This window comes from Podarcis melisellensis, assembly GCF_964234715.1.
Source record: "Podarcis melisellensis genome assembly, chromosome: 4".
Taxonomy (NCBI): Eukaryota; Metazoa; Chordata; class Lepidosauria; order Squamata; family Lacertidae; genus Podarcis; species Podarcis melisellensis.
Window position 1 is genome coordinate 48912507 of NC_138531.1, and position 27812 is coordinate 48940318.

The following is a 27812-nucleotide window of genomic DNA, read 5'->3' on the forward strand; positions in this document are numbered from 1 at the left end:
CTGCATATAAATTTTCCCTCGGCCCTTTTGCTGGCCCATGTAGGACCAGCGTGGATAGCTGGCCCTGGTGAATATTTGATGTTCCCTTCCCTTAAGGTCTTGATTTATGGGCCACCAGTAAAACGAGGCTGCATCTTAAGCTGTATTTTAAGCTGTATTTTAACTAATTTGGGTTTTTAGGGGGTTTTTTAGCTGTATTTTAAATTTGGTGTTAGCCGCCCTGAGCCCAGTTATATAAAAATAACATAAAAATAAAATACTATTATTATTATTATTATCATTATTATTCTATGGGTTACATATTGTGCTTTGATTGCATAACAAGTATCAAACCTTAACAAAGTCTGGGAATTCATTAAGGGCTCTAAGAGAATGAACTCATCTGAGGCATTACATAATGGGTAGTTTAATAAATAATGTACAATATTCTCTATCTAGCTTTTGTATATTTTAAAGTAGGGTTGTAATTTTTCTTGATTTTACTGTTTTATCTTTTGTAAATTGCTTTGAGGGTGGGTGGGTGGGTGGGTGTTTTTACAATCAAAATGTGTATAAATTTCATGAAATAATTAAAATAAACATCCTATTATGCTCAGAGGAGAGTGTGATGAGAGAGGGGGGGAAAGATTGCATAGACTGGAAGGGTTTATAAATAATTTTTTTTGGCATGGTGAACTGTAAGAAAACAAGGCCACCTAGAAAACAATTAGAACTCATTTTGATGTTACGCTGCAAGAACTTTTCCAAAAGTTAAGTCAATCTCTTCTAGATAATCATGTCAAATATGCTGAGACGTTTATAGCACAAGCATAATATACAAAATAGCCTTTTCATTTATTGCCCCCGTTGAAAACATTGGCCTGTTTAGGCAATCTGGTGTCAGGCATATGACTTGGATGGCATAAGTAGCATATTGTGGAAAGAGACTTTAATAAAAGGGAAGGCTAACTTGGGCATGAAGCAGTGCAGCAGTGTCACAAGGAAAGCACAAGAGTGTTCTGAAGAACTAATTCTGGGTAACTTCCAAAGAGGTCAAATCAGCTTCACTTCATGTTTCAGCATCATATCAAATATGAGCAACTACCTTCCCCACACAAAGGTCTTAAACTGCTTCTCAAAGAAGAAATGTAATTTGGGGGGAGTGCTAGTTCCTGGGAACTTGGTGGACGCTGATAAAACCATCAATAAGGGTTTTAAGCAAGAGCATGCAAGACCTGATATAAAAGGAAATGTATACACCCTCCACAAGTAAGTATGCAGATAAAATTTGTTTTTAAAAAGCTGAAAAGTAAACAGAATATTGTTATAGGATGGGGGGCAGTCTGGATGTGCTCTGGGTGTGTCTTCAGTGCTCTCTGTGGCACTTGCTTCCTCCGACTCTTGCTTGTTCTCCCATTATTGAGGCTTCTACTCCTTCTGTCTGCTACCCATTTGCAGACTTCTAAATAGTCAAAGTCTCTTCCTTCTCCACAATTGACGTCCAATCTTTATGCCTTCCAGCTGCCCTTGATCTCCTTAGCCACCTCATCTGAGTACTCTGCAACTGAGCTTCTGGGTCATTCTCAACCATTTGTAGAGGCTGAACAGGCAAAGCTCTCACCTTCTTATGTGTGAATTTAAGAGTCTTCATAAACTCACATCGGAGGTCGCCATTTCCCCCTTCAAGGCTCCCCGTAATCTGATGGCATGGCCTCTGGTTCTGTAGCTCCATTTGCTGCTCAATAATGCTTCTGCTGTTCAAGACTGCTTTTAAGCTACTCCATCATCTGTGTTTGGTGCTCTGCTTGCTGCTGTATCTTCAGTTCAATGCTTTTAAGCTGCTGGAACATCAAGTTGATCTGTTCCAGGAGTATTGCTGTTTCTCTCACCTTAGCTCAGGCACAGCTTGCTCACAATTCCTGTTCCAAGAAACACAATCCTACTTCTAACATCAGTATTACACGTACCTCAGTCTCTGAGCAGTGGGAGACTTCAGAGGTTGTCGGCCGGGGCCATCCCACCCATGAGGCCGGGGCTGTTCCACCCATGAGGTGAATTGAGGTAGCCACCTTGGCTGGTGGAAGCCCAAAAGGTGCCCCCTCATGGGTGCCTTGCCTGCCCTGCCGCCACCACCACCACTGGTGGAGAAGTGGTGCCAGAAACAGAAACAGGTCATTGAAATCTTATGAAATCTCACCAAGATTGCATGAGATTTCAGTGAACTCTTGAGAGAACTTGCTGGGTATAGCCACACAACCAAATAAGGGAGGTCGCGGAGACACTGAAGTGTGGCATGTTTCTATTTCACCTCAGGCAGTGAAATGGAACAGGACATGCCGCCCTGGTGCCAGCACACCACAGGTTGGGTTTCCTTAGAATGAAGGTGACTTGGTGGGACTGGTTAAATCAGCTATGATACATTGGGTGAGAGATATAGGGCATAATATAGAACTGAGTAAATGAGAGAAATTGTGGGGTGGGCAGGAATATCTGCCCCTTCTTCTGGAAGCACCACTAGTTAGTAGTTTCTGGGGCAACACACCTGTACTTGGCAAACCCTTTAGTCATGTAGAGATGCTTAAAAGACTTTGCTAAGGCATTAACCCAGGAAAGAGCCTGGTTCGACCACTTCAGCAGTTCCTTCTACAGCCAGGGGTAGTGTCAAAGCATTAGCTTCCAGGCTCCAAATCCCCACTTGGCCATGAAGCCAGAGGTGAAGAAGGGGGAGTGGAAGCAGGCTCCCCAGGTGTCACCACTGAGGAGGGGTGACAAAATGGCGGGCGGTACTCACCACGGGGCCTGCAGCATGCCTGAGCCACACGTCTCTTCTGGGAGTGATGCTTTGGCTTGGGCGCCCGCAGGCTCCACACTCCCCAAATGGTCCACCCACTGCCTCCCCCTCAGCTGTAAGGGCAGCTGAGTGGGAGGAGGCAGGCAGACTCCTCCAGGCCCCACAGGCGGCTAACTCCACCCCCACAGGAGGTTGGCCCCCGCCTCAGGCATGCCACCCCAGGCACCCGATCGGCTTGCTCCACTGTTGTATGAAGCTCCATGGTGACCTTGGTTCAGTCACCAATTCTGAGCTTAGCCTACCTCACATGGTTGTTGGGGTGAGGGTTGGAAAACCACTTAGGAAGGAAAATTGAATGGAGCAGGTCAAGGGCGTGGCTAACAGATTGGGATAGTAAACAGGAGGCCCTGCATGCACTGTAACATTTTATTACAGGTCCCTCCTTATGTAAGCATATATTATCAGTTTGTGAGGAAAGGAGGCAAACTTTAGGAGAAAGGTTTGGATGGGAAGACATGATTCTGCTGTGTTTTTAGATATTAAAATGCTGCCAAGGAGCATTTTAGTTTGAGCTTGTTTATTGATCTTGCGTTGAGAACGACCCAGGCCTTCATAATAAATTATGAATAAAATCATTATGCAAAACAAATACAATCTCATATTTTAAATAATAATTCTACCCTCAGAAAGCTGAGCGGATATGTTGCTGCAGCTTTCAGATAAAAAGGGGAAAGAAGAGGAGCATGTGGAAAATACCTAAAAAGCACAATCTGTTAAGCACAAATTTGTTTCCTCTCAGCTGAGTTAAGATCAAAGAAGGTTGCTATGACTAAAAATCATATATCCCTATGAGCATTTGTTCTGTTTCTTATTCTGCTCAGGGTTCCTGTGGTCTATTTTCTGGGCTGCTGTAACTGTCTTCTGCTTGCCAACCTCTTTGTGGTGTGTGAGAAGTCAACAGTGAAGAAGAAAAATTAAAGCCACACATGCAAACCTTGTGGTCTTAAACACACTGAGCTGAACAGTGTCCTCTTCTGTTAGTCATTTCAACTTCCACATCTTAAAAGGTTTCTATAGCCAAATTGGGAGATCAGTCTGTAGCAGTATGCAGCTTCAGCTTCAGCAACTGGAAATGAAGATGCGATTGAGGTGGCTGTTGATGTTGCACCCTGAAAGACTCCATAATTAAAAGGTTTCCTTCTACCTCTCATTACTGTAGCGATAACTGATGCATTGCTTTCACAGGTAACATAGGAATATGGGAAGCTACCTTATAACAAGTCAGATCACCGGTTTGTCTACCTCAGTATTGTCTACATTGGCCTGGTTCATACATAACACTAAACCATGGTTTATTACACAATGGTTTATTAAACTGTGCCTTAGCATCATGTGTGCAACCAACTGAGCAGCTTAGCTACAGTTATTAACATTCAAGGCTGAATAATCAATGGTCTTAGCAATCTGTCTCACACGAAGAGGCCTGTTTGCCCTAATCGACCCTCACTCTGTGGCTTTGGAGCAACATTAACACCTTTCACCAGCACTCTTCAACTCATCCAGGCTCTCAACCTGAGCAGCATGAATTGTTGCCCACAAGCATCCACTGAAATGGATCTCCCACACCTTTTCCACAGCAGCAAAAGAAAGAAAGAGAAAGAAGGTAGCAGCAATAAGCTGCACCTGGTGTTTCTCTCCACTTCCTGGTCCCCCTGACAAAACTCATGGGCCTCAACATCAGCAGGGCAGTGAGGGAGTGATTGGCAGGCAGATTTGTTGGCTTCTCCCATCTTTCTCTTCCTTAGCTGCCAGTGCAAACAGTGCCCAGCACCCTCTTGTACCAATATATAGCTGTATATGTGATACAGGAGCATAAGGGATAAGAGCTTCCATTTGTACCAAGCACCTCATGCCTACATACTGCTTTTAGACACTCAGGCAGGGAGTCCTGAGGGCAGGGTTAGCATCAGAGGTTGAGGCCACTCCCCCATCCATGTATTTAGTGTGCACATAGAGAAAACTTCAGAGCAAGAGTTAGGTTTCCTTGTCCGCTGTGGTATCTACACAGTATACCGAAAATATAAATAGTTCACAATTTATTTATTTTATTTTTAAAAAAGTTCTACTAATCCTATGCATGACCCAAAACTAGGGATGTGAATCCTACATCCTTCCAGATGTTGTTGTCCTACTACAACTCCCCTAATCCCAGGCCATTGTCCATGCTGGCTGGATCTGATGGGAGTTGTGGTCTAACAACACCTAGCAATCCACAAATTTCCCATCTCCAGGCAGTGCAACTGTCCCTTTTAAAGAAGGGCATCCCAGATTTACAGAAACCACCCTGGCTTTCTAACCCCAATCCTGAATGTCTTATTTTGGATCCCGTGCTCTGGCTGAAAGATGGAACCCCTCTCCTTCCTCCTTCCGGAAGCTGTGCTAGCTTCCAGAAATGAAGCATTGCTTCCAGAAGTACGTCGGCTGGAAAGCAGAGTACTGCGGCCCCTGAAGCGGCTGAGGAGGTGGTGAGCGAAGGTGTGTAAGGGGCCCTCAGTGGGGTGGGGGTGGGGAGTGGTGAGCTCTGAGGGAGGGAGCTGATAGCCGAGAAGGGGCGGGGCCTGGGTGAGGGGGCGGGGCCTCCATCAAGGTCATGTACTGATTTGTCTCACTAGGATGTTGGAGGGTATGCCATCTCTGCATGGCGTAGCGTGGGTTGTCAGCACCCGGGGCAAGGCAAGTAATTTGCGCCCCCTAACCCGTGGATTTGCCCCCCCTAACCCTAACCCCCAGATGTTGCGCCCGGTGCGGCCGGCCCCCCCTGCACCCCCCGCGCTACACCACTGCATCTCTGGCATTTAAAATAACACCTGTGGTATACAATCAGGAGGAACTGCAACATATCAAAGAGAGAGAGGCATCTTAAAAGCCATGAAGTACAGAAAGCTTTTAACTGAGGCATCATAAGCTAAGGAGCCTATTACAGGGAAAAGCCTGTCCTGGCTGTACATCTGCTGTTAATGTTCCTGAGGAAGGAGGACCTCCACAGAAGCATTGTTCTCCTCAAATGGAGCCCAATATTTCTTGGGCTGTGTTTAACAGCAAAAATAAGCATGTCACATCATGACTGGGCATCCCTGCCCTTACAAAGAAATGTTCTCTGTGTGTAGAGGGTCAGGGGGTTGGATGTGTAAAGAGGAAGTGGCATTCTGGTTTCCTACCTAAACTTTCTACCTGGGCACCAACAGCTGCTTAGAACTTCCTATGTAACAACTAGCAGTAGATCAGCAGGTGATATTGCATAGTTTGTTATCGCCATCTATCGGTCTAGGCATGCACATGCAATGGCCTCTGAAGTTTAGATCATGGCAATAGAAGGGGAGTAGAAAGGGAGGGGGAGGAGAACACTTTTTTAAAAAACAAAATTGTAAAATATTTCCTGCATACCCTAAAAGGTTCAAGTGCAGTCCAGAATAGCGTGTACATGGCAGTCACCCCAAACCGGGCAGAGGCAGCAGGTCGCATGAGTGGAGCTCCGTTGAATGTTCAAGGTACCTTGATTTGGAAAGATTTTCCTTCCACTTTTCTGCCGTTCCCCATGTCACCAGCCCCTGCTGTTCAGGACTCCCCCAGAGGTTTGGGAGTGGGGTGAGACAGGAGATTTGTGGTGTGAGAAGGTCTTCCACTCCTGTACCTTTGCTTCTTTCCTGGTGCATAGATCTGCTCTAAGGGAGACAGTCGAGTTACCCATTCCGGATGGAGTTGCACTTGCTTTGAATGAGCAAGTGCATGGCTTGGGGGTAGATACATATTTGACATCAGAGGTCCAGGTGCCACCTGTGGCTAGGAGGGTCTTTTATCAGCTCCACCTGGTTGGCAAGCTGGAATTGTTCCTGGACAGAGATAGTCCTTCCTTTGCAGTTCTTGTTTTGGTAATATCAAGGCTGGATTTCTGCAATGTAGGGCTGCCCTTGGTTTTCGCTTTGAAGCGTCAGCTGGTGCAGGGTATGGTTACCAGGCTGCTGGTGAAGGCAGCTGGCAAGCAATATGTGACACCATTGTTAAAATATCTGCATTTGCTGTCCGTCTACCACTGAGCCAGGTCCGTCTATTACTGAGCCAGGTTGTGTTAATTTACAAGGCCCTGAGCAACTTTGGTCCAAGCTTGATCACAGAGATCAACTGCTGAAGCCTTGTTGGCCATTCCGCAAGCTGACAAGGCTTGTTTGACAAAAACAAGAAAGTAAGCCTTTAGTGTCATTGACCCAGTCCTGTGGAAGACACTGCCAGTAGCAGACTGTGCCAACTTTTAAATGCCTGCTGAAAACCTTTCATTTCCGTCAGGCTTATGCAGGTGATTAAGACTACAGTACATATCTCATAAGAGTTAGTCTGTTTCTGATCTTAACATTTTTATATTGTTTACATTGCATTTTTGTCTGTAAAACAAAGAGAACTCTGTTGCGTATGTCAGGTTTTGCGCTGTTGCGATTAGTAATAATGTCTTCTCTGAGACCATGAATCTGGAAGAGACGGCTGACATTTGTGAAGAAGACAATGGACCTTATCATTGCAAAGAAAGTGAGCATGAGTGCAATTAAGAAGACAACTAGATGACTTATGTAAATTGTTTTCTGGGGGTGTGCATGGGGTTGAAGATGGATCTTGTCTCCATGCAGGTTTTTTAAAATGATGTTTGCAAGTTTCTGTGTGCTTTGAGATGCAATTTGGGTTCCCAGGTGCACTATATAAAATAAAGCTCTGCGTTCCCCAATCACTCTTATGGGTAACTCAAAAACAGTTTTAACTCTCCCCCCCCCCTTTTTGAAAAAGATTATCAAATTTGCAGGCATCAAGTGGATTAAGCCTACTAAATTGCAGGTTCAAGGGAGTGATAAAAGGGTCTTGCAAATATCCTTATAGGCCATCTTCAACAATCCATTTTAATTTCATACTTTCAAGAGTGGGGTTCTTTTTCCTATTTTAAAATGATATATGGGCAAGTGTTGTGTATTCTTGCTTGTACTTAAAAGAAAACACACTCGCAGCTTTGCACTGGTCAGTTTGGCTTTCCCAGTGCTTGTTTGTGTTGGGAGAGTATGACACTCAACTTGCAATGCAGAGCTGTGGAGGATTTTTGTTTTCAAGCAGGCAGGGGACAATTGCTTAAAAAACAAAGTATTATTTTTTATGTTGTTAAATGAAACTTTTAACTTAAAAAAAACCCCTCTACGACTCTGCTCCAACCACAATAATCCAGAGCTCCTCTAGCGCTCTGTAGGCAGAATTGAGAAAGCCTCACTTCTTGCCAAGCCCACAGACCTGGAGTAGAGAGACGTGAGAGACATGGAAAACATAGATATATACTGTATAGAACAGAATACAGAAAAACAGAGTGGCAGTGCAACAAGCTTTGTGGAGTCATGGTGCTTTGCTGACATCACAGTTTGTCCCAGGGAATGGTAAAATCAGCCCTGATACGGAGCAGTTGCAAATCCCTAATACCCTCATATATTCTTGTTGTTTAGTGTAGAATAGTGGTAAAGAGGCTGAGCTATGAAACAGAAATTATCTAATCTTGGCCTCTGCTATGAACTCACCAAATAGCCTTCATCTCATCAGCATGTTTCAGCTCCAGCCCCTTGGATGTACAATATAGACATGATGATAAAATTTATCCAATTTTACAAGGAAGTCGTAAGTATTACAGAGTATATTCCAAGGCGGCAATCCTATGGACACTTACCATGCAGTAAGTCCCACTGAACTCAATGGGTCTTACTTCTGAGTAGACATGCCTAGGATTGTACTGTAAAAATGCTAAGGAGTACGAGGTGCGTATTTTTTTCCTGCTTGCACCCCATTACTTATGAGGGCTTCCTTTAACAAGGGTGGGATTACAAAGGGAACAATGGAAAGTAAAAATCCAGCGAATGCGATCAAACAATAACATAACAGGAACTTCTGCAGCTTTCTGTTCTCATTAGTTACTTCCAGTGAGAATTGCAGATCTTGAACAAATGTGATTTATTGAAATTACATTCTTTGGAATTTAAAGCACGGTTGTCATTTGACGAATACAAATTTAAAATAAAAACATTGATAATGTAGTTTTGGCAGCTGCTGAAAATTGCACAACAAACATTATTGAAAAGATCTTATACTAACATAAGGCTTATGCTTCAAAACACGATGTGGAAAATGTTTCCTCTTTGCGTCAGCAAGTACTGCAGTAAAAGAGAGAGAGAGCACTTTGTCCTGGAAACATTGAGACCATGCCCAATTTCTCTAATATCTGCTGGGATTCTCAAAACCTAGGGTGAGCTAGGTTTGATCCAGCAAGGCACTTCTTATATTCTGAAGAAAGAGTGCACACTCAGGATTGCAGATTACTTGTGGCTCGTCTGTTTCAAATAATGGCATGCCCTCTTGCTGTAACACATTATTAGGGGGTCACGGGAATCCTAGTAAGCAGATCCCGCAAGACTCAAGTCAGCCCAAGTCCTGTTGTAAGGTGCTGGGCAATGGGACACCCAGCTTTCTAGTTGTTAAGTAATGGGGTGAAGGTGAATCATTAGTTCTTACCGCATCAAATTGACATTGGCTCTGTAAGTGTAGCTAGACTACAACTCCTATCAACCCCAACTATTGCCCATGCTGGCTGTGGCTGATGGGGGTTGTAGGTGTTCTCAAAGGCTTTGGACATTGCTTCTTCCTACACCATTCCCCTTCTTTATCTACAGGTGTCTTGCGATCACATTCCACCCTTTGCCTACCTTACAGAACACGGTGCAATATAGGAGCTAGTCAGAACAGCACATCCTGGGTATGAGAGAAGACAGGTGTGATTCTTTCCCACAGAGCAACCTTTGTGGGAGTACCATTGAGTTCAAAGAGGCTTACTCCCAAGGAAGTGGATCTAGGACTGCAGCCCTAATTGCGCAGTACAGCCCTAATTGCTTATTTAAATGATTTGTTTAAAAATGTACCGGTTTGTTCTTAGTACCATCAAAAGAAATAAAAGGTCAATAAAAGAATGAGGAAGTTGTAACATGTCAGTTGTCGCTTTGCTATCAGATACACGCCTACTTGCAAGCTGGCTTCTAAAACTCTATGACAAAAGGAAAGGGAAATAGGAGAAGGGAGAGTTGAAAAGCTACAGGAAGATTTAGATATGTTTTAAAGGATGAGAAAGAACCTCAGGATTCAGTTCTAGAATTTGGCTGCAGCCAGTGTAAAGAGCCCAGGAAGGCAGTGTGTAGCAAGGGCTAGAGTCTTGGCCTAGGACTGTAGAAAACTGGGTTCTAATCCCTATGCCTCCATGAAGCTCATTAGGGTCACACCCACACAATACAGTCAAAGCACTATTATACCACTTTAATAGTCACAGCTTTCCCCAAAGCATTCTGGGAACTGAAGTTTGTTAAGGGTGCTGAGAGTTGTAGGGAGTTAATTCTACTCCCAGAGTGGTTTAACAATCTGTCCAGGGAACTCTGAGAATTGTAGCTCCACAAGGAGAATAGAGATCTGCTGACAACTCAGAACCCTTAAACTACAGTTCCTGGGATTCTTTGCAGGAAGCCACGGCTGTTAAAAATGGTACAAAAAAGATAAAGGGACCTCTGACCATTAGGTCCAGTCGTGGCCGACTCTGGGGTAGTGCCGCTCATCTCGCTTTATTGGCCAAGGGAGCCGGTGTACAGCTTCCAGGTCATGTGGCCAGCATGACTAAGCCGCTTCTAGCGAACCAGAGCAGAGCACGGAAACACCGTTTACCTTCCCGCCGGAGCGGTACCTATTTATCTACTTGCACTTTGTGCTTTCGAACTGCTAGGTTGGCAGGAGAGCAGGGACCGAGCAACGGGAACTCACCCTGTTGGGGGATCCGAACCGCCGACCTTCTGATCGGCAAGTCCTAGGCTCTGTGGTTTAACCCACAGTGCCACCCAGTGGTATAGTCATGCTTTAAACATATGGTGTGGATGTGGCTTAGGTGACCTTGAGCCAGTTACTCTCAGCTTAAATCTCTGCACTGGGGAGAAGCAGTGTTTGTTGCCCTGAGCTCCTTCAGTGAAGAGTGGGATAAAAACGAAATAATTAAAACAAATGGAAAGGAAAAAGGAAGTGATTCTAGGTTTAGGAAGACTGGCAACAATGAATGAATAAGGGGATGGTGAGAAGCAAAGAAGAGAGGGTGGAAGAAGAGTATGGGAAGCTTTATGTTTAAGAAGCAAAAGCTTTAAAGCTTGAGACAATAGAAAGAGAGCAAAATGGAAGGGGAAAGAAGAGGAAACCAGAGGCTGAAGAGACTATAGGAGCAGCAGCATGAGGAATGGAAACAGGACACAAATCAGAGGAAGGAAGACCAACAAAAGGGCACGATAAAGCACACAGTGATGGAACAAACCATGCCTTTCGGCCACCACCGTGTGAGCTACCGGAAAACTATTTAGCAAGATCAAATCGAAAATGTTGTATTCTTGCTGCTCAGTACATTTTTTGGTGGGGCAATTTTACCTCTTAGCTTTGGAGCTAATAGCAGGTAGGAAGCAGATTGGACTGAATGCCAACACCAGACCAGGAAGCAGTCCGGATCTGCCACAAAATCCCATTGGTTGCAGGCTGGCATCTATGTAAATTGGCAGTATCATGAAAATGGATCAAATGTCTATGTTGAAAACAAAACAGGAGTTGGCAAGAAACGTAATGCGCCCTACACGTTCTGGGCTACTGCTCTTCTTCCAGAGCAATTTCAGGCAAGATACAGTTAAATCAGACAAGCTAATTACTCCAGTCCCATGGATTTCAAGGGGAACTAACTTAGCCTGGAGCCAATGCAACTTATAGCTAAGGCCCATTAAAACCAACACAATTTTGGAGCACCTAATGGCAGAATGGCTTGCAGCAAACGGCACAGATCCAAACAACTGTGTGGGTAGTTTGGTGGAAGAATAAGGTTAAATGTGTTTCTTGATGAGCAGGAACCCCTTTCCCTCAATGCTGTGTTGCAAGACTCCCTCTGGCTACTTCTTCTTCATAATAATAATAATAATAATAGTATTTATTACCTTCCCTTTGCCAGCAGGTCCCAGGGTGGGTCCTGAAAGCACACATCTCAGGAGTCAAAGGTAAAGGAAGAGGCACAATATGGCATTGTGTCAGCTGCGGAAAATGAAAAACAAACCAACCTCACAGGGCATGCTCAAGCTCTTGAATGTATCTCAAGCAGGTCTTTGGATGCCAGCCTATGCATTTAAAAGTTACATTTTAATCCAAGACATCAAAACACAAATGGAGTGCTGACAATGGAAGGAAAGGGGAAACGGCTGCCACATTCTAATAATGATTAAAATTGAATAATGAAGAAAGACCAAAAGAAAAAGAAAAAGAAAAAGTTCATGATATATTTTGTTTATTATTGCTCTCAAAGGGCTTGGTAGTCAAATATACAAGCTATGTTCTATTAAACCAGAAGAAAATAGTGTAAGGTATAAAATCTATGCTCACTGTTCCAACCCAAACCGCTTGATATTCTTCATGAGACACACTTACTGCTGTTTCCAGTAATACTCTCTCACACGTACTCTGCATATTTATATAAAAAACTATTTGAAGAGACAAACCAAAATTTCAAGCCAAAAAGATGAGCTGCCATGTACTAGATTGTGCCATGTTGTACACTTCAGTTTTCAAAACGGATATGTCTTTCTAAAACTGCAAACAAATTAATGTATACTTTGCTATGTCTTCAAAAACAAAATATGATCAATATGTCATGATATGAAAACAAAACAGAAGGAAAACATCTGCTTTTTCTCTCCATAATGTACATGCAGTACTCCCAACACCTTTTAGCAGGAGCCATTTGCGCTAAGTGGAGGCTGGACACCTATTTTAACAGATCTGTACACTCTTTGCTTCCTTGCAACATTTCTTCCTGCATGACCCCCGCTTGCCGCCTGCCCCCCCCCCACTTAATTCTGTTACAGTGTCTGGACTTATCTATCAATACATAACTCCTTGCTCACAAGTAATAGTAATGCACAGCCAGGGGACTTTCCCACTTTGTTTTTGTTATTAAGTGCATTTAAAATATATTCAACATCTTCTTCAGAAAGCAATTATACAGCATCTGTTAAACGGAGGAAAGAAAAAAACCTTTCCAACAAGGAAGTGTTATTTACCAAGTACTTTTAAAAAACACAATCCTGCCTCTTCAGTCCTCTGGTTAGATAACAGAGAGGAAAGCTCTCTGCTCAGCTGTCTAACTGTTTAAAAACAAAACAAAAAGCAGAATATATTTACTAAGTAAAAAATAGTCATGGCTGGATTCTCCCCAAGAAGCACAGGTTCAACTTCCAATGAAGTTAATAAGTTGTCTGCCCTTACAGTCAGGGTAGATTTTATCCCCTTTCAGGAAGCGTAGCTTACCGATTCCGGGACTGACAGTACAATGTTATGCTGGGGGAAAGCAAAATTCATGGATACTGTGGGCTGTGACTTAAGAAGCCAATGAAGATCTTTTTCTGCAATAGTAGTTCCCTCACTGAAGAGACAAGCAACTGCTTTATTTGAAAAATGGCTTGTCTCTGCAGAAACAGGAACTGGTAGCGCAGTGTTCTAGCTGCATGAACCATTCTCTTGCATGCCATTTTCTACATGTTTGGATATTGGTTGTTTTGATCATGGCTCCATAGGACAATTCCAAAAACCTTTCATGTAGAAATCCCTAAGCAAACATTCATCAGCATGAGAAAGCTAAGATAAGCCGTTTCCGCAAAGAATCTTTCCAAACTTCAGAGTGGCAAGTTGCACATAAAAGTATTCTCAAAACGAGCTCCTACAAGTGAGGAATAAGAATAATTAAAAAATGCTAACATTTGGAAAGTAAGATGTCACACACTTATCCCTGGCTATGAGAGGATGTGTGTGTTACTATCACATCGTAAGGAGCAGTGGGGGCCCGATTCTGCTTTGAATCCCATTTATAGAGCTTAATTCCTATTGTATTGTGTGTGTTTTTTTGGTGCGGATCTGATTGCAAAATTTGGTCCCAGCACTGGAAGATGATATATGCCACTGCCATATGCTTTCAAATATTTCCGAGATGCAGCAATCAATTTGCAAAGCCCTATTAAAGGCAGCTGCGCACAAAACAGTATCTGAAGGGAGACTTTGACTAGTCATTCACCTACAACATTCATTATATGGAGTAAACCTAGAGGTGCTGTGCCAGTCAAAACATGGTTGGCTTGAAGGCTGTGTCAAGCAAACAAATGGCTTTCCACAGGGAAGCAACCTCAATGCATTGTGACTGAGGGCAGCCACCACATCAAGAACCTTTCTACTTAGCTCTTATGTGTGTTTTCGGAGCCAGAGATTGTTGAAACCAAACCGGTAGCTCTTAATGTGCAGCAGAAAATCCTCAATAAGTCTGAACCTTATATAAAGGCTTCATTGATTGCTGGATGACCTGGCAATATCCCGTGATAGTGTAGGCAAACTGACATTCCAGCCCTAAACACATTTGCCTGGAAGAAATTTTGACCTGAAATCAGTAGTGTTTCCTTCCAAGTAAGTGTGCTGAAGGCTGCAGAGGTACAGTACCAACCTTATGTTATCTACTACAATTAGTAGCTTTTTGAATACAATTTTTTTCCAGGTTTCTCTGTTGTTTTATGCTGTTTTTGCACCACAAGCCATACAGGGGATTCTGAGAACACACTTTTTTTTTTTTGCAGTGGGGGTAGTACTGCCAAGATGAAATGACTGAGCAGCCATAGTCATACTGGTAATAATTTCAGGATCGTCATAAAAGCTTTTTGTTTTGTTTTTTTAAAGAAAGAAATAGCAAGTCCAAGATCTATGTAGGAAACTGAGCTAAGCACATCCCTGTTTCAGCTGGGAGTGCATGAGGGGTAAGGAATGTGTCTGTCAAGTAGGGAAGCCTGGAACCGCATTAATTCTAGTGCCTTGTTCAAAGTATGTGCTTATCAGTCAGGTACTGCTGCCATTGGAACGCCACGGGTGTACAGAAATGAATAAATATTAACCTAAAAATAAAACATCTGCAAGGATGAAGTAGCTTTTCCAAACTGCTTCCTCCTCGAGGAGCAGCTGTTAGTCAACTGGAGATTGTGTTTTGCTGCAATTCATGCTGCCTTGCTTGTTTGTTTGTTTTTAAAAAAAGATGCCATGAATAAGAAAATATTAAATTAGTTTTAGCAAGAAGAAACATTCAGTAGCTCCTCTTGCGAGCAAGTGTTGTACTCTTGAAAGACAAACCAGTTTATCTGAAGATGCATGTAGCTACACCCATTAGTTCCCCCTCCCACCCACAAGAAAGCCAAAAATAAAACAAAACATTAGCCCAGATATTTTTTCTCCCCAAACTTATGAACACAGGGATCCTTGGGCAGGTAAGTAGTCAATTGTTTCCTCTTCCTCTTGAATCTTCTAATTTCTTCAGTCTTGGCTCAAGTATTAGTAGTTATCAGTTAATAAGAAAAAAAAGATAAGTTTTCTAAGTGTCTTTCTTTCAATGAAGTTAATTTGATACCATAGTCTTGTTATATGTTTGGAACTGTATCTGTGAAGTTATTCCTTTTTCTTGAATTCTTGGTTGCCGTAGCTGGAGCCTTTTTCTATTTCTGTTACGCCGATCAGTCTGCGAACTCCAAATGAAGCTTTAAAACAGAAAGGAAAGAGAGATGACTGAGTTACGCCGCTCCTTGTCCATTAATGATCTGTTATATACTGAAAAGTAAACTATAGAGAAGGTAGCAAAATGTGCGCATATGCATAATGCATGTGTACACCCATACACATTGGGCTGTGTATGTGTATGTGTATATATATGTGTGTGTTGTGCTGATTCATTCTATACCACTACTCCCAAATTCCTAGCTGTTAGAAAGAGGAAGAACCAACTCAGCATCCTAAAGCCCCAGCTACTAGAAATCCCACTCTGCACTACCATACCCAATCCCATAAACTGCACTTCTGAGTTTTCACTCGTTTTAAAGTTATCTACAAACAGCCAATTGGAACCAAAAAGGGACAGGGAAACTATGGCCAGGGTAGGGAAGAAATTTTATTCAGTTTGTATTTACAGCTATAACAAAGGCGGCATTTTTTCATCTCCGCCAAGCTAAGCAGTTGGCCCCTTATCTCTCTCGCCCTGACCTAGCCACTGTGATCCATGCGACTGTCACCTCCAGACTGGATTATTGTAACTCGCTCTACGTGGGGCTGCCCTTGAGACTGACCCAGAAACTCCAGCGGGTGCAGAATGCCGCGGCGAGACTCCTTATGGGGTCTTCGCTGCGAGATCACATTCATCCGGTACTATACCAGCTGCACTGGCTCCCGGTGGAGTACAGGATCAGGTTTAAGGTGCTGGTTTTAACCTTTAAAGCCCTATACGGCCTAGGACCCTCATACCTACGGGACCGCCTCTCCTGGTATGCCCCACAGAGAAACCTACGGTCTGCAAATAATAACACCCTCAAGGTCCCAGGCCTCAGAGAGGTTAGGCTGGCCTCAACTAGAGCCAGGGCCTTCTCGGCTGCGGCTCCAATCTGGTGGAATGCTCTGTCACAAGAGACTAGGGCCCTGCGGGACCTGACATCTTTCCGCAGGGCCTGCAAGACAGAGTTGTTCCACCAGGCCTTTGGTCAGGGCACAGCCTGACTCCCTCCTCTGGCAACCTGCACAGAATCTTGCTTAATCAGTTGCCATTAATTTGATTTCAATTGATTTTTATAATGAAATATTTTTAGAATGTGCAATTATCTGATTGTTTTGATTGTTGTTAGCCGCCCTGAGCTCGGCTTCGGCTGGGGAGGGCGGGATACAAATAAAATTTATTATTATTATTATTATTATTAAAGGTGAATCAAATTAATTTGCAATAACCAAAATAATATACAAACTGAACGTCAGACATCTTTCTAAATTTGCAATGCCGTTTTCTAGCCAAGTAATGTAAACAAAAATGCACACACTAAGGTAAACTGTGCATATGAATACATATCTTTGTGAAAAACAACATACGTAAATATACCATATTATGGGAAATTTAAACATTAAGGAAAATAAAATGCATGTGTTGGCAAAATTGCATAGTATGATATCTATATTAGGAGAAAACTGCATTCCATTTGTAGATTTTATTTTTTAAAATTGCAAACAGATGTGAAAATGTGGAGAACTTAACTATAAGGTTGGAAAGATGAGAGAAACCAAAATTGGTACCCATTTCTACTGGTGGCTTACCAGAAGTTGTTGGACTACAATTTCCATCATTCCCATTGGCCGTGATGGCTGGGGACTGATGGGCAAGGGAGTGCAACAACATCTGCAGTGCTGCAGGCCCCACAGGCCCTGGGCAGGAATGAATGCCAAGCCCCTTGGGACCCTGAATTTTGCATCATTAAATGCTACATCTGCACAGAACACCAGTGCAGAGATCAAGCATCTGATAAGGACTCAAAGGAGTAAAAGGCAAGAGCAGGTACAACAATTAAACTAAGTTTTAAAATATATTTAACAATCCATTCAAACTGTGTGTGTAGCATTGTTTTTGTTTATTACTTATGCACTTTTTTGTTTTTCTACTGCAAACTGCCCAGTGATCCTCAGATGAAGGGTGATATAGAACAGCAGCAGCAGCAGCAGCAGCAGCAGCAGCAGCAGCAACAGAACTGCAGCCTAAACCAGCACAGGCTTTAGTACAAGGAGAAAAGTATATATAGGTGTCTATGTGATGCAAGGGCTAATGTATTAGGTTTGTCTGGATGGTCTTAGGGAAGTAACTGTTGCTCAGCCTAAACTTATCATAGGGCTACTGTAAAAAGAAAATGAAGTGTATATTGCAACCTATCCTGAGCTCGATTGGGAAAGATAATCAAAATACAGTTGTAATTTGGAACTCAAACTCATTGGCTCCCGAACAAATCGGTTCTCAAATGATCGAAACCTGGAAGTGAGTGTTCCGGTTTTCTAACAATTTTCAGAAGCCGAACATCCGGAGCCGCTTCTGGTTGGCTGCAGGATGCTCCCTGGTTCGAGAACCAAGGTACGACTAGACAAGATTCTGAGTACACTTCTCAAAGTGCTAATTATTAGGTCTAACAACCACTGTGTTCCAGTACAGATAGATAGATGAATGCAGCTTTTATTTGTCTTAACACAATCTTCCTTCCCCACCTCACTGCAAGTCAGCTAACAAGCTGAGCAAATGACCGTGGGGCCTGGCTGTATCACAGGATACAGATGTGCACATTCAGCTTGGCGTTTATTACCTGCTCCAACAAAGCCCATGAATGAAAGAATCAGGAGAGGAGATCCGCTTGCAAAAATGCCAAAACCAAATTTGAAAAGAGGAGACAGGACAATGGTGGCCCAGAACAGAAAGTTGAGGAGAGTCCATGGTCTTCTGCGAGGTTTGATTTGCTCTCCAGGAAATGTACCCTCTTGATTATACTTCTCTTGTAAAGCATCCTTGAAGAGAGAAAGAAAAACCTTTATAATTTGGGGACACACAGGGGTGCATTCATATCATTCAATGCCTGTACCTTTTAATATGGTCACAGAGGCAGGTCTCTGTGACCCCGTAGTCGTTGCTGCAGGAGCAATCTGTATTTTCTGTTCCATCATGATTACTTAAAAAGCAAAAACACATTTTTAGTGAAACTAGGCTCTGCTACTCTATTCCCAACCAAATCCTTTTTCTATTCATTGTGCCTTCTTCTACATGCCATCACTGTCTGGATAGGAGATGGTGTTCCCTGATGATAAAATGGCAGGTTATGGTAAGAAAACAAAATATAAATAAAATACAGTCTCCCAGGAAGCTGAAAGGTGTGTCAATGTCACACTTTACATTATTCATGTAACCTAGTCATGAAGTGTTAACCTGAAACTACTGTTAGTCCCCATCAAGTGTTATGGCTACTATTTAAACCAAACACAACTTGTCCTTAGAATTATGTGGAAATGGAAGTTATTCTCAGGCAGCCCCGAGAATTCAGGGCCCCATTCACACAATCAATTGCAGAAAGTTAGAAGGTAGTAAACTTAGGCTGCATTTGCATGTAACCCAAAACCTTGGTTTTAGAACTGCATGAGCCCATACAAGCCCCAGGCTCATGTGCTTACATCCTTGAGGCTTCTCCTTTGGTGTCTATCATGCACCAAGTCCTTACATAAAAGTTGCTGTTACTGTGTAAACCATCTTCAGTTTCAAGCTTATTATTCCCCTAAGGGGAGCTGCATCGAGTGAGCTGTAACTGTATCAGGTTGCCTTTTATTTTCCCCACTGATTTAACTGCTATATACAATACATGGTAATTAGTCTCCAACTATTTCCATTTCCACTGACAAGGCAGCGTAAAGAAGCAAATAAGAATGCCCAGTGCCACTGGTGAACCATAGCTTGCAGATCAGATTAGCACAGAACCCTCCAACCCTTTATCTGGCAGGGTGAGGATCCGACTTGGGCAGATTCTAAAACACTTAAGAAATCAGCCCCATTGATTTCAGTGGTGTTTTTATTTCTATGCTGCCTTAGGGATGAATGTGAAAAATGAAGAAAAACAGGCTACTCAACCCAATGGAACCTTTATTAGCAGAAGTTACAGTTTTCTCTTGAATTAGTATTCTCTCTCTTACAATGAAGTATCATCTTTAGAACAAATCAGATTCCTGATGTTTTTTTCAGTGTTAGTATATCCATTCCCCCCCCCCCTTTTTTGCTACTGTGAAACCCCATTGCTCAGTAAAACTCACATGATATAGAAAAGACAGGATTGGGGCCCCATTTGTGGAGGAAGCAACGTATCGCATCACCATGGTCTAACAGAGAGTATATACATTCAGCTTTGCACACATTCGTATCTCAAGATATATACAAAGGTGGACAAATGTCAAAGCACTTTCCCCATGGTAGAAAACATGTTTATGTTAAAATAACCATGGGAGATCTTCCACAAAGGATCTTCCATATTACATCTAGTTGCTCCCTTACAGATACAGCAATGCTGTCTTCTTTGAGAATTCATTCAATTAGCATATTATTCCGTAAGATCTTAGAGGCAGGACAAGTGATTTACCTTTTCTTGGTAAAGTTTATGGAGCCACTTTGCTGCTTCCTTTTCGTCCAAAGGGATATCTTCTAGTGGAAACCTCCTGGTGTGTTTTTTAAAAAGGTTCAATAAAGAGCATTTAATAAAGAATGAGCATCACAATTATAACTTCTATGTTACTTATACTGAGTACTCTGCTCTAGATGAACACAGATTCAAGTGAAAATCCTGTTTTGTCACATCCGTACCATGAATTTGCCACTAGGGGGTGCCCACAGCCAGAATACATAGGTTGCACAGCGGAACACTTCTTGCTTTGTACAAAAATGGATGGGTGAGTTTATTGAGAAGTGCTATATATATATATATATATATGCAGGTTTTGGTGTCCTCGGGTGTCTTCCCGTGTAAAAGTTGGGGTGTCTAGGCGACGTTTCGACGAGGTCTCACTCGTCATCTTCAGGCTGGTGCTTTCGGCTTCTTGTTACTGGAACAGAGCAGGATCTCAGTGTTTGAGTTCCTATAAATACTGTTGAGGGGGTGTGGTGTATAGCCTCCAATGTTCTGGGCAGAGAGGAAGTTCCCAGGCTAGTGTGCCTTTTCTTCTTTTGTTCCTTAATTACTTGAGGGATATCCTGAGTGATTTCTTGAGTGATATCCTGAGTACCACTTAGGTGGGTCATTAGGTGTGGATTAGTTGCTAAAGTCTTTGTGTCTTGACCACATATATGCTTGACCACATATATGCTTGACCACATATATATATGCTTTCGTAGATTTTCACGGGTACAGGAATGCAGGTTTTGGTGTCCTCGGGTGTCTTCCCGTGTAAAAGTTGGGGTGTCTAGGCGACGTTTCGACGTCGCCTAGACCAGTGTTTCCCAACCTTGGGCCTCCAGCTGTTTTTGAACTACAATTCCCATCATCCCTGACCACTGGTCTTGCTAGCTAGGGATGATGGGAGTTGTAGGCCAAAAACATCTGGAGTCCCAAGGTTGGGAAACACTGGCCTAGACACCCCAACTTTTACACGGGAAGACACCCGAGGACACCAAAACCTGCATATATATATATATATATATATATATATATATATATATATTTAAATAGTGGCATGATTCTCTTTCTTTCACCCAAATGAAGGCTACAGGCCAATGGTGACCAAAGCTTGGGTCAGATAACCACAGGAACTTGAAGATGTTATTAAAGAAATTCCTGTGGTCCATCTACTCTTAAGTAGTGACAAAGGTTAAAATGACAATAGAGATTCTGTTGAGGAACCACACAGACTGTGACTCTTTGGAACTTGGCTGCCCCTGTTATAGCTGTATAACAAATAATGCCGTTTTAGTTTGTTGGCTTGAGAGGAAGCTGGGAACATAAGACACAACTTGTCTGTTGAGCTGAGCATTGTCAGCTCTGACTGGCAGCAGCCAAGGGTCTTTCTTAGCACCAACTCTGGAGCAGGATCTAACCAGGGAACCTTTGGATGCAAGTGGAACAGACTCCCACAAGAGGTGGTGGTGCTCTCCTTCCTTGGAGGTTTTTAAGTAGAAACTGGATGGTCATCTGTCTAGTTGAGATTCTTGCACCACAGGGGATTGATTGGCCTAGATGACCCCCCCCCCCGGGTCCCTTCCAACTCTAAAAAAAGGTAAAGGTAAAGGACCCCTGACAGTTAAGTCCAGTCTGGGGGTGTGGCGCTCATCTTGCTTTACTGGCTGAGGGACCCGACGTTTGTCCACAGACAGTTTTTCCGGGTCATGTGACCAGCTTGACTAAGCCGCTTGTGGCCAACCCAGAGCAGTGCACGGAAATGCCATTTACCTTCCCAATGGAGCAGTACCTATTAATCTACTTGAACTTTTTTTGGTGTGCTTTCGAACTGCGAGGTTGGCAAGGAGCTGGGACTGAGCAACGGGAGCTCACCCAGACGCAGGGATTCAAACCGCCAACCTTCTGATCGGCAAGCCCAAGAGGCTCAGTGGTTTAGACCACAGCGCCACCCACTTCCCCTCTTCCAACGCTACACTACTAAAAAATCATGTGCTCTCCCATTGAACTATAACCCCTCGCCCAAAAGTACATGTCTTTCAGAACACAGCACCGGTGTGAGTTAAAATGCTTGCTTAAAAAATATAATAAATTATGGTGGGAGAGGCAAGTAATGGCAGCCACTGCCATGTCACTCCATGAGCTGTACAAGGGACAATGTCTGGAGATGGTTCAGTAATTTTTGTGAAAGGTGAGCTGTGGACCACTTTGGGGATCCCCAAAAGCCCCATAATCCTTCAGGGCTTTCTGTTTGACAGCCCTGAACTAGATAATTCTTCTTTTCCTAGGGCCATAAAAAGCAAAGACTGTGGCAAGCCTGATGATATGTATTTCTGTGGGGCACCAAAGAGATGACAAAGCCTCCTTCGTCACCATTCACAAGGGTAGAAATGACTTGCTTCAGATACGCCTGAAGCGGATCCAGTCAGAAAGCATTCCTGGCAAGTCTTTTACTGAACAAAACAAAAACAGAGGAGATGGGCCGTCCATTCATATGGCTGAGCAGCAGGCCTATCCGAGAAAGCGCAGGCAACTGGATCTCAGAACTTTGAGCCAGACTGGACTCAGCAATCTAAAAGACACGAATGACTGTACTATGCAGTTCACCATCTTTAAGAGAGGGCAGTAGGAATTTATGGAGCTTTACATAATGTACTTTCCCACGACCACATGGGTCTGTCAAACCAAATATGGAAGATGCTGAAATGGCAGGCAGAGCCAAGTATTACTTTTACAGAATTCGCAGTCGTGCTGGATGCATGCAACAGCCTTCGTCTTCTAATATTAATGGTGGGAAAGAGGCTCTTCCATACTAAGCCTGAACAGCTGAAGTATCCCAAATCCATGCAGTGAAAGAACATGGGAAAAAGGAGGCAGGCTTACCACCATATTTGGACACTGTGACAATTCTGAAATACGTGCCATGCTCTCAAATACATGCCATGCTTACCTGACACACATATCAGCTTTGTATTTCTTCCCATAAAGGATTCCTAATAAGGAGGGGTTCTTGTTTCCTCTGAAGTTTAACGTTACATCGTACACGGCTGAAACTATGGCAAACGAGAAGAGGTCACCATTATTTTAGCCTCTAGGATCCAACATTTAATTGTTATAACAAGGCATACAAACAGAGTGCCAAATGAGGTGAGGCTCCTGAGACCGGAAGCACATCATTCTCCCAAGTACAATGCTCCACTGGCCAGACAACGTCAACACAAAACTGTGCTGCAATTCCAACAGCACTTAAATGGGTTAGGACCAGCCACATTCACTGCACTGAGTGGGACGTGAATAAGCATCTTTTTGCTTTCTCAAAATTCCAAAAGTGTCCCGCTGTTTTACTGCTACTGAACATGTCTCTGGTTCATGCACTCCCCATGCCCCTCTCCTCCTTTGGCACATGAGGGAAGAGAAGTTCAGAAGCAGTGTTTGTTTCATCTGAATTGGGACAAACGGTAGTTAGCTCAAATCATGGTTTGTCAAACAAGCTAAGATCAAACCGCGGTTTCTGATACTCGCTTTCTGTGGTGTGTGTGGGAACATGATAAAGCTAAACGCAATGGTTAGTGAACGCTTTTGATCTCTTCCTTGTAGTTAAGCCAGAGGAGGGGACAGGGAGCAGGTTCATGCATTTAATGCTAAACAGTGGTTTAACATGACATCTGAAGCGAGTTACCCTCTTTGTATACAACACAACAACAAACTATGGTTTGCTGCAAAAACTGAAATAATGGAGAGAACCAGATTGCTTGAGCATACAGGGAAGAAAAAGAGACGAGGGAGCTCATGAGTCAGAGCCTCCTTTATGTAACACTAAGTCGTGGTTTGGTGATTAAATCTGAACTTAGCGTTAGTGTTAAGTTTTAATGGGGTGAATCTTAGTCATGTTGCAGCCAACAGAAGTGAAGAACCCTGAGATTATACATACATGAAGACGGGTATCTATCTATATGTGACTCACAGAAACACAAGGGAAATTACTTCACATATAGAAAGAAAAAATTAACATTAATATTAGGTATCTTCACCTCTCAGAATCTCACAAGCATGCTGAAATGTGTGTTAACATATTTCCCATCTAGCAGAAAAGGGAAATTAATCCAGGGCAGTGTTTTGCTCAAGGCAGTTCTTCATCCAGATTCAACTCTGTTGTCTTTCCTAGATTCGAGTGGCTCTTATGGATTAAACACAATCCAGAGGAAAGTACATGTAAGTAAGTGCTCCTGAATCAATAGTACTTAAGCACTTAAGTGGAAGCTAGACACTCTTTTATTTCCTCAAGATTTAAATCACATTTATACTTCTCTGGGTTGTGCTGAGTGGAGGTGGGGGAATAATTTCAATTTGCAAAGGGAAGCTCCAAAATCTTTTATCAACAGTCTTTAAAAAACACTGTCACACTTTTCGAACACCTGGATAGATTGGGAAGGGAGAGGAATGTGGATAAGGAATGGCGTAAAATAATGTGATAAACCTTCCACCAGTAAGTATGGAAGGGGACATTGTGATTTCCTAAGCTCCCCAGATTCCGCAGAACAGTTTTGATACTGTTGTCTGGAAAGACATAGCAAAACTTGTAACCCACAATTGTATTTGGCCAGCCATCTGTCCTATTTAACAGCCTTGTCTGTGTGGCATAACACGAACTTACACCTCACATGCACGCTGGGAGCGTTAATTAGTCAATGTTTGCACACCACTTTAGAAATGTGAAGTGCTAATAAGCAGTATTAATTTCTCTGAATTCAAAGGGGAACTAATTAACGTATTAAGAACTAATTACAAAATAAAATCCAGCGGTCTAAAACGTCAATATTAAAGTCAATACTGATTTTCCACTGAAGAAAATAATAATAATCTGGGGACCAACAGCAATGAATGCGCTCAAGAATCACATCCACAAACACTGCAAGGAAGGCCAAGGAAATAGATACCTGTTCCCCTGAGACACTGGACGGCAGTCGTGAAACCTTTGGTTCTGGGCAACAGGTGATATTTGAGCTTAGGCAATCCTTTGGATTCTGCCACTTCCATACTGATACGATGCTTGGTCTCTGTAAAACGAGTTCCTTCACAGTACAAAAGAAACTAATGGAACAGAAGAAGAGGGGAGGGGTGGAAGAAACATCCAAGTGTTACTTCTCAAATAAAGAAATCATATGGAGAGTTTGCTGGGGACCAGTATCCGGATTCAGAAACTTTTGCATCAGTGGAAAGATTGAATGACACCAAGGACCCAGAGACAAACGAAGAGCTCTGTTGGGTCAGGCCAAAGGTCCATCTAAGCCCAGCGGCCTGTTCTCATAGTAGCCAACCATAGGCCTAAGGGCAACAGCACTCTGCCTACCTGCAGTTCCAAGCAACTGGGTAGTCAGGGGGATACAGCCTCCACCTATAGGGGCAGAACACAGCCATGGTGCCTAGTGGTCACTGAGAGACCCTCTCCCTCGATCATTTCCTTTCACTGAAGGGAGAAGAATCCTCAGGCACCATTGCGTTTACCAATCATTCCTCTCCAGAACTCCCCTCAGCTTCTCAAATCTCTCTCACCTTCAGTACCATGCCAGTCCCAGAGCTGGCAACAGGTACACAAGGAGACTTACCAGCATGGTTAGAGCATGGACCTCAGAACCAGAGCACCACCACATCTTCCATGGGGAGATTTTCAATGCCACACCCCTCTCCACTGCACTATTTTATCCTCCCATCTGGAGACCTTTAACCAGCACTAGACTGCCACTCATGACTATTTGCTTGCTGGACGTATTCTGTTGAAGTGTTTTGCCTCCCGTCCCCATCCTGACTTGAACAGAGGGCTCAGCACTTTTACTGATGTCTGAATTCCACCTATTCCTAGATCTTAAGGCCTCAGCTTCAAATAGGAGATCCTGACCCAGAACTCATTTAGAATGAGAACATGCCCATACCTCAAATTTCCTCACATGATCAAAGCATCCTCTTTAGGGTCATTTCATCACTTAGTTTTCCAATAAAGATATTAAAAACTGTATTTTTTCAGGGGGAGAATGTACATGGATTCCCAATATGTAAATTTGGAGCACATCTGACTATTTGTGCATTGTTATTATTCAGCATATTAATACTATATCCAAATACAGTGATGTTGCAGGATCACTTCTGCAGAATCTGTACCTCATACTAAAAAAATGGGAGAAATTCAACATAGCACTAAGGAGATTGTTCTGTCAGCTCAAGCATTGCTGCTTGCCTGATGGAATGATCTCCCCCCCCCCCCATGTACTATTTTGGGGGTTTTCCTGACCGCTGCTCCCCACCAAGCCAATTTAGGGGGTTCAAGGGAGGAGAATGGAAGGCTAACTGGGCCAGTTAGTTGAATCCGGCCCATACTTGTGTACCATACACAAACACACCTGCCAATTTCAAGTTGGAATTCATTGAATAAGCTGCGAAAATGAAGGGTTTAAACCAAAGACAGCTGCACAGCCTACCTGAGGTGAGACATTGAAGGCTATATACTATTAGACGTGAATCCGCATACAGATTTGTATATAAAATCTTAATATGGCCACACACACACACACCATGCAGGAAGACCGCACCTTTCACCATCTTGTTCAAAGTGCCAAGATATAACTTACCCACATATACTCTGGATAATCGGACAATCGTTTTAGACCTTCAACAACTTTATCTCTGTCTTCTTCCCATTTCCTTTTGCAGAAAACAATCTCCAGGAAGTACCATGTCCAGCCAATTAGGGGCACGTACAACAGCTCTTTCTTAGCAAGAACTTTTGAACTCTGAAAGGAACACCACAAGATAGTATCCATTTGTTTGTTTACAACACATCATTTACAAATTGTGCCATTTCCAAAACTGTTCTGAAGCGGCCTAGTAAGGTGATGTTGTTTTTTTGTTTCCTGGAATTTACTAGTCACATCATATTACTACTACTACTACTACTACTACATGTATATCCTACCTCCAAGGAGCTCTAGAAAACATGGCTTTCTCCCCATTTTATCCTCACAACAACCCTATGTGGTTGGGTGGGTTCTGCGTGTTTGTATGTTTGTGTGTGTAAAAGGGGAGGAGGAGAGAGATTGGTCCAAGGCCAATTGGACTGAATTGGGAATGTGAATCTTTGTCTCACCTGTCTGAGTCTGAAATGCTCAATCCTTCTTTTGGATTGGATTCCTGGCTCATTACATATGCTAATCATCTGCGCACTATCCCTTGCTTTTCCTGTAGGACTTGCTTTTTCCTGCAATCGTTAACAGTCATCACCAGGTTTACCATATCCATTGAGTCAATCACCCATCTCCTACTACCCTCCTGAGGAAAAACCCCACCCTACCCTCCCACTATATATAAGGGTCTGGTGACTTCTGTTTCAGTGTATCTGAAGAAGTGTGAATGCACACGAAAGCTCATACCAAGAACAAACTTAGTTGGTCTCTAAGGTGCTACTGGACAATTTTTTAATATATTTCGACTGCGTCAGACCAACACGGCTATCTACCTGAATCTAATTTTGCTGTTAGTGGGAAGGAAATTTATCCAGTGTGACCATTTAAACACCCACCCCAGCTGCCTCCCTTTCCCAAGGTGAAAAATAAACCTGACCCTACCCCTCAAATTAAAAGATATACAAGGCTACAAGTTCAATGCACTCACCCCCAAGACGCCAAATCGCTCTGTCATGGTCCAGCCACACAGAAAGTCTATTTCAAAGTTGTGGTTCAGGATGATGATGACATGTTCTTTTCCAAACTTATCGACTGTAGCCTGGTCTGAGAACAAAGTGCATTCTGTACCAGACCACCATTCCAGCAACATCACTAATTCTAAGTCACAGAAGGAAACAAAGAAAGTAGATTAGGCCTTAATGTTTTATACCACTGTATATGGCAGACTAT

General features: G+C 43.0%; 1 protein-coding gene and 1 long non-coding RNA gene across 7 annotated transcripts in view; one reads left to right on the forward strand and one right to left on the reverse strand.

The window, feature by feature from the left end:
* The first annotated feature begins 606 nt into the window (after positions 1-606).
* LOC309368888 lies at positions 607-9814 on the forward strand. The gene is made up of 3 exons (XR_014167950.1): positions 607-1248; positions 5205-5305; positions 9511-9814. It is a non-coding gene; the product is annotated as an uncharacterized lncRNA (long non-coding RNA).
* Positions 9815-12162: 2348 nt separating this feature from the next.
* The window catches only part of AGPAT3 (1-acylglycerol-3-phosphate O-acyltransferase 3), a 71400-nt gene continuing 55750 nt past the window's right edge, over positions 12163-27812 (reverse strand). For all 6 annotated transcript variants that reach the window (XM_081909241.1, XM_081909245.1, XM_081909244.1 and 3 more), the window contains 7 exons: positions 27571-27740; positions 26532-26693; positions 24846-24999; positions 22859-22961; positions 19882-19957; positions 18073-18271; positions 12163-15453 (listed from right to left, as the gene is read on the reverse strand). In XM_081909241.1, coding sequence (XP_081765367.1) covers positions 15365-15453; positions 18073-18271; positions 19882-19957; positions 22859-22961; positions 24846-24999; positions 26532-26693; positions 27571-27740 — 953 coding nt within the window. In that variant the 3' untranslated portion in view covers positions 12163-15364. The remainder of the gene's footprint in view (positions 15454-18072; positions 18272-19881; positions 19958-22858; positions 22962-24845; positions 25000-26531; positions 26694-27570; positions 27741-27812) is intronic.